Raw genomic sequence first — 9,791 nt, 5'->3', positions numbered from 1 at the left:
AAGCCTGAAGGCACTAGCTGACCGCCCACCTGAAGATACTCAGGCCAACAGCAGAGGCCTCTGCCTGGCCCCGACACCCTGGCCTCTGACGTTTAAGACCCAGAGAGTCGAAGCCCGTACCATGTGGCAGGCCGCCATGCCCAGTGCCTGAGGTGGACCACAGCCCGCTTCTGGGACCTGGGAAGGAGTCTGAACCCCACAAACACCACTGGTAAAGAGCTGGAAGGGGAGGGAGCCTGAGAGACATCTCCCACCTCTGGGGAAGGGGCAAGAGTGGGAGTCGCAGCCTCCCTTGGAAGGTCTTTGTTCAGAGACCCACCTGTTTCACCAGCGCTCTGGGAAAGGCCGCCAACTCATACTGGCCACCAACAGACCCTCTTTCCCCCTTGCCCCTGGGGGCCACCACACCCCGTTTACCCAGATTCTGTGGGGTTCCCTGGGGGCCGTGCGGGGGGCTGCCTGAGACACGGATGGGGCCTTCCAGGACCTACTCTGCTCTGGCCGGCCCTAGAAGTGTACACTAAATTGAACATGCTGTGCCTTGTTCTATGGCTTTGGGTCTGCAAGCTCTTTCCAAACCTTCCAGGGGACCCATGGGACTGCCACAGGCCCCCCACCAGGGGGTGGGTGGGGACAAACACCTGATATCCGGCCACCCTGTACGTTTACCAACTAAACCTGGGGACTGAGGTATAAACAAGGTACCCTCCACTTCGGCGGCACTCTTCCCGTGCTCCCTACAACTTGTTCAAGTCAGAGTTGGGCCAGGCTGGCGGGCTGAAAGAGAAGACAAGAGGTCGAGGAGGGAGCGAGGAAGGGGCTCGCGGAGGGCCTGGCCTGCCCTGGCTGGAGAGGCCGCCAGAGGTAGGTGCCTAGTGGCGCTTTTGTCCTGTAGAGGGAGCTCCAGCCCCAAATTTCCTGGCTCCCTCCCCCAGCCAGCCCACCCCTGAACCGCCGGGGAGCCTCAATCCAGGATACATAGGTACTGCAGCCGGGAACACCCCTGTTCCCCTCCACCGAACCCCAGAAAGCTGTCCTTCCAGGGAGCTTGGGAAAAACCCGCTGGGGTGCCAAGGCGCGCAGATACTACCAGGACCTGGGTCCCAAACTCTCCATTCAGGCTGGGCACAGTCACCGAGAAGAAACGATGGGCATCCCTAGGCTGCCGGCTCCTCCATACCCTCGTCCAACTCACTACCACCCCACAATCTTGTATCTAGAAGGAAGAGTCTAGGGGCACAATGAGGTTGGAAGGAGTTTGGACTGAGCAAACCTCAGTTGTGCCTATCTAAGAATGGGGTTGCGGGAGTGATGAGAACTTCCCACCCTAGTCCTTCAGTTTCCAGACCCTTCTCTGAGTCTTTCTGCTTTATCATCAGAGTAGGCTCTACCGTGGACCAGCAGGGTGGGCCCAACCACACAGGCTCCTTGGAAGGCATCACGTAGGTTTCCCCGCTGTCTTCTCTGCCCTTTCCCTTGGGCGCCCCACGGACCTCTGCAACTGCCTCACCTCCAAAGGCGAGCCCAGGCCCACCACTTCTCTGTCTCCTCCGTCACTGCTCTCTTCTCTCTTCGGAAAAAATGGTCTTACTCTCCCTTTCGGCTGATCCCAGCGACTCTTCGGACATGCGGGGTGTGGGGAGTGGATAAAATAAAACAAAACAGAAACCAAATAGATCCATCGTTGGGGGGGGGTGGTCAGACAGGCGGCTTATAGTCAAAGTGGCAACAGCTCATTTATTTAGCCAAAAATAGATACTTTCTTGTACAATTTGGTTCACACATATGTACATTTTTCTGTATATACAAAAAAAAGTCAGACACGCTTATTCTCACGGAAACTCCACCCCCCAAAAATCAACCAAACCAAAAAAAAAAAACAAAAACAAAAAAACAAAAAAACAAAACCCTCACAAACTCAGCTAATGTGGGGTACAGAAGCCACTTGGGGAGGACTCAGGGGGACTTGCTTTATTTGTTTTTTTCTTTTTCTTTTTTTTGTTTAGTTTTTTTTTAAGGTATTCATACACGGACATGCTTACAAGTCATAACTATACAGAGCAATTTTTTTTTTACAATTATTACAACGATTTAAAATTTTTAAAAAATAAGTACTAAGACGAGGAGAGAGCCGAGAGGACCAGAGCGGCATCCAGGTGGTTCTGGGGCCTGGAAGAGAGAAGCAATGGTAGTAGTAAGAGTTGCGAGGCACCGAGGCTGCCTAGGACCGGGAGACCCAACCCCGCGGCTGAGGCCGGGGGTCTGGGAGGCGTCTCAGTGTCAGCTGCGTTCCAGCTGCAGATAGATGTTGGGCTTCCGGTTTAACTATCAGAAGGGCAGGAAGGCATCAGACCCGAGGTCTCGTCTGGAAGACCCTCGGGAGGGCATCCCAGAGCCGCGGCCCGCTCCAGGGGCCTGCTGGCCCGGCCGGGCTCTGGCGCCCACCGCGCCTTCCCCTGGGCCGCGCCCGGGTGCCAGGGACCAGGATGGCCCAGCCGGCTGTGGGCCCGCGGGGACTACGGAGGGCTGTGGGGTTCGTCCCCTTGTTAAAGCGCGTCCCGGCGGCGTTCCCCCGGGGGCAAAAGCCGAGTGGGCCTCCGCGTTCCTTCCTCCCCCACTCGCCTGTCCCACCCTTGCCCCTACCGCGGAGTCTCTTACCGCCTGGGCACGGGCTGGAAAGCTGTCTTGAGTAACTTTTTCTCCACTTCCAAGGCACTACAGCGATCTAAGGGAAGCGGGGAAGAAAAAGGAAGGCCTTTAGAGCGCTCCATTCCAGCACTCAGGGCCGCTCGAGGCAGGCGCGGGGTGGTAAGCGTCCTGCGTCCCCGGGGTCCTGCCCATCTCCGTCTGCCCCCTCGCGACCCCCAGAACCCACCCCCCCCCTCCGCACACAGCGCTCAGTAGTCACCTGTTCCGCCCTCGGGCTCCGCCGGCCGAGCGAAGGCAGCGGCGGCGGCGGCCGGGTGGCCCGCGGCTCCGGGAAGTCCCAGCAGGTGTGGAGGGGCCGAGCCGAGCAGGGAGAGCGGGTGCGGGCGGGGCCCCGGCGGCGGGCCTGGGAACGGCCGGTTGGTCCAAGCGGGGAACTTGCTCAGAGGCGCCGAGACGAGTCTGTGAGCCGCGGCGGCCGCGGCGGCCGGAGAGAGCTGCAGGGCTGGGGGCGCGACGGCGGCTCCAGGGGGAGAACCCCCGGCGCCCGGAGGCGAGGGGCGCGGGTTGTCCGGGCTTGTGGCCGTCTCGGCCAGGGACCAGATCTTGGGCTTCTGCAGGGCTGAGGCGGGCGCTGGCGCCGGAGCGCAGGGGTCCAGGCCCGCAGGCGGCGAGGGCGGAGACGGCGGAACCGCGGCCACTGGCGGTGGCGCTGGGGCCAGGCTCAACACTGGCAGTGGCCGCTCCTCCAGGCCCTCCGAGCTGTCGTCCGAGTCGCTATTCTTGGAGTCTGAAATAGGTCTCAGGCCGAGGTCGCCGTCCCTGTGCGCCGCCCCAGCCAAGGCGAGCTCAGGCCCCGTGGCCGCGCCGTCTAAGTTCTCCAAATCGATCTCCTCGTCCTCGTCGTCGTCCGCCAGGCCCTCGCCCCCCGTGTCCTCCTCCTCCCCCACGAGCTCCTCCTCCTCCAGCTCCAGCTCGCGTTTGCTGTCTTCTTCGTCCTCCTCCTCGTCTTCCTCCTCGCGATCGCTCCCGTAGGCGTTGCCCTCCTCGTCTGTGCGGCTGCGGGGTGCCCAAGTCATCTTGTTCTCTTTCTTGAGGCGCCGGCGCGCGTTGGCGAACCAGGTGGACACCTGGGTGAGGGTCATCTTGGTGATGATGGCCAGCATGATCTTCTCGCCCTTGGTGGGGTAGGGGTTCTTGCGGTGCTCGTTGAGCCAGGCCTTGAGCGTGCTCGTGCTTTCCCGGGTGGCGTTCTTGGGACGGGACGGGTCCCCGAACTGGTACTGGCCATACGGGTAGAAGGCGGGGTGCGGGTGCGGAAACGCGGCGGCCGCGGCCGGATGCTGCACCCCCGGGCTGTCTTTCAGCTCGTACTGCGCGCCCTGTACGCACATGGAGAGGGAAGGGACACGCGCGGAGGGAGCGCGGGTGAGCCCTAGCCGTTGCCGCCTCCACCCTCCCGGCCTGGGCCGCGCTCATCTACTCCCGCGCGCTCACCTCTTCCCGCGCCCCAGCTCTCCAGCCCTCCTCCACCCCACCCCGGCTCCCTGGGCGCTTACCAGCTGCGGGAAGATGGGCAGCTCCGCGGCGTAGGGCAGAAAGGCACCGTAGCCTTGGGCGGCTGCGGCAGCCGCTGCCGCCGCGGCATAGGGCGCCCCGTACACGGAGGAGAGCACGTTGGACAGGGACCCCGAGGCGGCCAGCTCCGAGGCTCCGGCTCCTGGGCCGCCCCGGGCCCCAGCGTTGCCGCCGCCGCTGGCGGCCCCCGGGCGCTCGGGTGGGTAGAGCGGGCGGATGTACTGGTATCCGAGCTGGGGGAAGGACATGATGGCCCGCGGGGCACGGACGGAGAGGGGGCCCGGCCCCCGGGGCCGCCCTGCTCAGCGCCGCCCGCGGGCTCCGGCGCGCATCGGGGGCTGGGCCGGGCTGGGGCCGCGCTGCCTCCCGCGCTGAGCTGCGCTCCGCGTTCGCCTATTGATCTGCTCCGCGGCGGCGGCGGCGGCGGCGGTGGCGGCGGCGAGGAGCCAGGTCAGGTCCGAACAGATTGGCGGAGATTCCCGGGGCTCCGGGCTCTGATTGACATTTCTACGGGCCCGCAAGCCCCTCCTCTCTGCGCCGCGCTCCCTCCTCTTGCCAGCCCGAGCAGCCTCTGCCCGCGCCTCGCTCCTCACTGCCCTCCTCTCCCCGAGCAGTGTCGCGCCTCGCTTCCTTCGCCCTCCTCTAGTTTTCACTCCCCCTCCTCGCCCTGCCTCTTCCCTCCCTCTCTGCGCTCCTCTTCCCCCTAGGATCGCTTCCGCTCCTTCGGGCTCTTTCACTCTCCCGGACTCTCGGAAACTCTCTTCCCTCTCCTGCTTTTCCGTTCTCTCTATTCCTTCTCTCTTCTCCCCTTCCTGCTCCGTTCACTCTTTCTTCTCTCCTCTTTTTATCTCACTCTGCCTACTCCCATAACTCTCCTTCCCCCACCACCCCCACCCCTGGCCTCGGCGGCGCCCTGGGCTCAGGCGGCCTAAAGTTGGGGACACTTAAGGTGCCGTGCGGGGGGTGTGGATCCGTGGATCGGTGTCTGAGGCTGTGTCTGTGTGTCCGTCCCCGCCCTCACCTCCTCCCCTGCCCTTCCCCAAATCTCGGGTCTGACGTCTCGCCCTCTTATTCGACTTTTCCTCGCGTCTCCTTCCCGAGTCGCCAATCGCCGGGGCGCCTTCCAGGCGAGGCCGCCCACCCCGGAGGATACTGCGCGCAGGGCGGGGCGGGGCGGGGACGCGAGCCCGGGCGCTCGGAGTCCCTGCCCGCCCCCTCCGGCCTGCGCCGGGAGGGGCAGCGGGAGGCGCTGGGACGCGGGTTAGTACTGGGTCAGCTCGCCCCTCCCCGCTGCCCGGCCCTCGGTACCTCTCTCCCCGCCCCGGCGCGGGGCCTGGGTCGGGACCGGATCTCGGTCCAGCGTAGGCGCTGGGGCTTTCCTCGGCGCGGGCCCCCTTTTCGGCTTGCACCTCTAGATGCCAGGCCACTCTCAGCGGAGTAGGGAAGAAGCTAGAGGAGTGGTACGAGGGGCGAGGGGGTGCGTTCTAGTGGAGCCTTCAAAGGCCATCTCATTCCCCAGGGGAGCGAGCAGCCCTCTACCCGGAGCACCAAACCCTGAAATCAGCTACTTTAACGCAGCCTGTGTCCGGGTGCGAACCTCTCATTAGAAATGGCGGGCTCTGCCTCGGCAGGGGCTGCAATGTGGACCCCCTGGGGACCCTGGGGAGCCAACGCTGGGATGTGGAGCCTAGCGGCGTCCTAAGCGGGTAGGCGTGGGGGGAGGAGCAGAGAGCCAGGTGGAGGAAGCTCCAGGAACTTTGCGAGAGCGCTTAGAGAAGTTTGTATATTGGAATTTTTAGTCCGGAGACACCCTTCGTTTCCCTACCCCTTCCTCTGCTCCCTGGTCACCGTGCCAAACTGTTTTCTTTCTGTAGAGATCCTATCACCGTCTCGGGTGGGGATGGCAGGCAAGACTTTTGGTTATCTGTGGGATATATCCTCAATCAAACCTGAAATCCCAGTATCCCAACGCCCACCCTCACGGATTAGGGCGTGCAGCCGACCGCGGGATTGAAATTCCCGGAATCGCAGCGACTCCGGGCTAAAAGCTTTAGGCCGCGGCGGCGACCGACACACAGGCCAGGCCTGCAGCGGTAGCGCCCCAGGGACAGCACGGGGGCGGTGACTCGGTCATGGAGTAGCCAGCCCCGGCTGTGAGGCGGAAACTGGCCGCCGCGCGCTGATTGATAGAGGAATTGAATCCGAATTCCACCGGAGCGGAGGGATCGGAGAGCCTCGGCCCGCCTGCCTCTCCAGTCGAAGCAGCTCTGGGTAGTCCAGTTCAGGAACGAACTGCCAGTTTTGACCCCACCCCTCACTCCCCGTCTCCTTTCACCGGTCTTCGCACAGGGCAGCGGCTCCAGAGAAAAATTCCGGGGGGGGGGGTGCGGGAGGGAGACAAGAGAAAGTTTGGGGGCCACCAGTTTGGTATTTGATTGGGGAAACTGACATGCGGCCTTCTCAAATTCGGGCGAGGTCTTTCCCATATCCCTTCCCCACCTGCTTCTCTGCCTGATACCTGGCATTGGCCATAGCTGGAGTCTCCCCAGAGGAGATGATATCAGGGGAAGCTGTGGCTTTGAAATGTTTCCCCGGCGCCTGATTTCGTTTCCAGTTAAACCTCTCAGCCAAGTGGCTTCGGGAATCATGGGGCCACCTCCTCACGGAAAATCCAGGGCTTACAAAATTGAGGGCACCATTATTTCCCAGAGTGCTTCCTAGGTGTCCCACCTCGAGCCTCGACGGCCCTGAACCCCAGAGTTTGCACCAAATGGTGGCGCCGGACCGCAGAGAGCCAAGAGCCAGATTCCGAGGTGGGGAGACTGCGGGGTGCGCTGTAAATGCCCGGATGAAACGCTCACTTTTTAAAACTCGGCTCTTCCTGAAGGAAAAGACAAAACCATGAGCCAGGGAGATGCTTCCTCCGCATTAACCAGCTATCAACCTGGCTGCGTCGAGCTGCGGGAGGTGGGAAAGAGGCCAGGGAAGGGGCGAGGTGGTTCTCTGTGAACCAACCACGCAGGTCCGAGGGCTCCCATGGCCCAAAAGGAGCACCCGCAGACCCATTCGCGTACCCAAGAACCTCGATTAGTCAGGTCCCTCCCGGCGTCCCAGGTCCGAAGCAGAAGCGGCCTCTCCGCTACCCTAGCGTCCCGCAGAGATCAGCCCTGGACCGGGAGGTCCGCGGTTTACGTCGGGACTCAGCGTCCTAGGCGGCCGAGCCCCGACGGGGCACTAGCTCCGCAACTCGACCGGGCCAGTAGAGCCCGGCCCCGGACTGCACTCTCGAGTTCGAGGACAGCCGAACCATTTCCAGAGATTTCTAATCCAAGGGAGGACGTCAAAGTGACACACTCACACAGGGAGGAGAAGCAGGTGCACGGGAAGTTGATTTGGGAAAGTCATGCGCGCAAAAACGCGCCGCACACAAAAGCTTCTCCGTCTTTTCTCCTTCTTCCAACGTCCCCAGCGCACACAACGCTTCGGAGGCTTGCTGTAGACGCTCTCTCTACGCGGCCCCGAGTGTGTCAGTGTACGTAGAGGGTGACCATAGCACACGTTTGGTGCACACAGTAGCGCTCGCTGGACTCGCACCGGGGGCCGCTCGGCCCGACGTCTGCCCAGGGCCCGCGGCCCGCCAGCTTCAGGGGCAGCGCCAAGCACTGCACGCGAGCCGCTAGCCACCAGGCCCCCTTTCTGCCCCCTCCTCACCCAACCTCAAGGTGCGCTCGCGTCCCCGTCGGGGGGCGCCGCTGCAGCCCTAGGTCTCCCCGCCGAGGCCGGTCTTCTGTCCTTCCCTCCCAGAGCCGAAGTCCCCGGGCTGCAGTGCGGCCGCCGATCCCTCCGCTTCCTGCAGACGCCGCGGCGCTCGCTCCCACCGCTCCCTCCCCCCCGCGCTCGGGTTACAGGTTAATGAAATGCTCGTTTTCCTCAGTCATTTGTTTTGTTTTCCTGCAAAGTTCTGATAAGTAGCTAACCAACGAAGCTTGTAATTACAATCTTACAGAAACCGGGCCGATCTGTATATAAATCTCACCATCCAATTACAAGATGTAATAATTTTGCACTCAAGCTGGTAATGAGGTCTAATACTCGTGCATGCGATAATCCCCTCTGGATGCTGGCTTGATCAGATGTTGGCTTTGTAATTAGACGGGCAGAAAATCATTATTTCATGTTCAAATAGAAAATGAGGTTGGTGGGAAGTTAATTTCTCTCCGCTCTGTGAAGCGTAGACAAGAATTTAATGATTTAATTACAGTTGTAAGCCCTTTCCATGAGACTTAAATTGAGCTGAGAATATTTTTTTCTTCTCTCTCTCTCCCTCTTCCGCATTCTCTCTCTCCGCTATTAGCAGCCGTGCGGACGCCGGAGTGCGTGGCCTGGCGTCCGCACCGGGAGGGATTTGCATCAGGCCGGAATTCGGACCCCGGGGATCCCAGGAGGCACGGGCCGGCGGCCTGCAGAGCCGCCCGGGAATGGGCTGCGGCTCCCCACCAGTCGCCAGGGCCTCGAGGCCGGTCCATGGGTCCCGAGAAGCGTCGGGGAAACTTTGGGAGAAACTTTGCCAACTTTGCTCTCGGCGGGGGAGAGGCCGCCCGGCCGGCTGCCGCAGCTGCGGGCCGCGACACGCGCAGTGGGCCCGGAGTCAGGCCCGGGCGCCCTGGAGCCGGCCGGGCGGCCCCGGGAGGGGCGCGAGGCCGGCCGACTGCCCCTGGCTCCCCGCGGCGCCCTCGCGCGGTCCCCACCCGCCTGGCCCGCGCCCTCCGGGGGCTCCGAGCGGCCCGCGACTCGCCGAGCCCAGGATGGCCGGATCGAAAACCTGGCCCTCAGCGCAAGTGATCTGATTTTTCTTTACCTCTCCAGGATCATCCTTTTTCCACCTGACTTGAGCAGTTTCACTGCCTCCCTCTCCTTTGTTTTTCACTCCCCGTCTGTTTCTCCCACTTTCTAGGTATTCGATTTCTAAGTCATTCATTTTCCTTCTCTTTCCTTCGCTCCCCTCGTTCGTTGTTTTATTTGTTCCTCTGGACCATTTTGCAGTGGCTCCTTCCCTCTGCCCGGATTTTGCCTCTTTTTATCTGTCTACCTCTGTGACGGACCCTCTCCTTCACCCCCCAATTCTCCTTCTGTCTTTCCTTCTCTCTTTCATCCCAGTCTATGTGCTTCTCCGGTTTCTTGGTCTGTCTCTCAGGTTCTCCTCTGCGTGTATTTTTTCTCTTCTCTTCCTCTCCAGAACGTGTCCCCTCGCCCCCCACCCCCGCCCCGTGGATCTGCCTTCCCCGCGGCGCCCCCTCCTCATCCATCTTGGGAGATGAATATGTCGCCTTATTGGATGCCGAGGCCAGAGCCGGGTGATGGGGCTCGGACAGCCTCGCGCATTTTCTTCATGCATATTGAGGAGATGGTAATGAGCGCGTTTGCATTGTTGCATGGGAAAGACTGCGTTTCCGGCCGCAATTCCGAGCGGGCTAGGGTGGCGAGGGCCCCAGAGAGCCCGCAGTGTGGGCACCAGGCCTGGTGGCCGAGGCTGGCCCTCAACTGGATGGCGGGTGTTCGGGCCCCGG

General features: G+C 62.0%; 1 protein-coding gene across 1 annotated transcript; it reads right to left on the bottom strand.

Moving 5' to 3' along the window:
* Positions 1-1,714: 1,714 nt before the first annotated feature.
* Positions 1,715-4,627, bottom strand: IRX3 (iroquois homeobox 3). Its single transcript, XM_080829406.1, has 4 exons — positions 4,206-4,627; positions 2,909-4,028; positions 2,659-2,725; positions 1,715-2,169 (listed from the first exon to the last, which is right to left on the bottom strand). Exons 1-4 carry the CDS (start codon positions 4,470-4,472, stop codon positions 2,115-2,117), a joined length of 1,509 nt encoding a protein of 502 aa, XP_080685532.1. The 5' UTR covers positions 4,473-4,627; the 3' UTR covers positions 1,715-2,114.
* Positions 4,628-9,791: the final 5,164 nt, after the last annotated feature.

This window comes from Martes martes, assembly GCF_963455335.1.
Source record: "Martes martes genome assembly, chromosome: 17".
NCBI classification, from domain to species: domain Eukaryota; kingdom Metazoa; phylum Chordata; class Mammalia; order Carnivora; family Mustelidae; genus Martes; species Martes martes.
The sequence above is the reverse complement of the archived record's forward strand: the minus strand, read 5'-3'. Positions and strand labels throughout refer to the sequence as shown.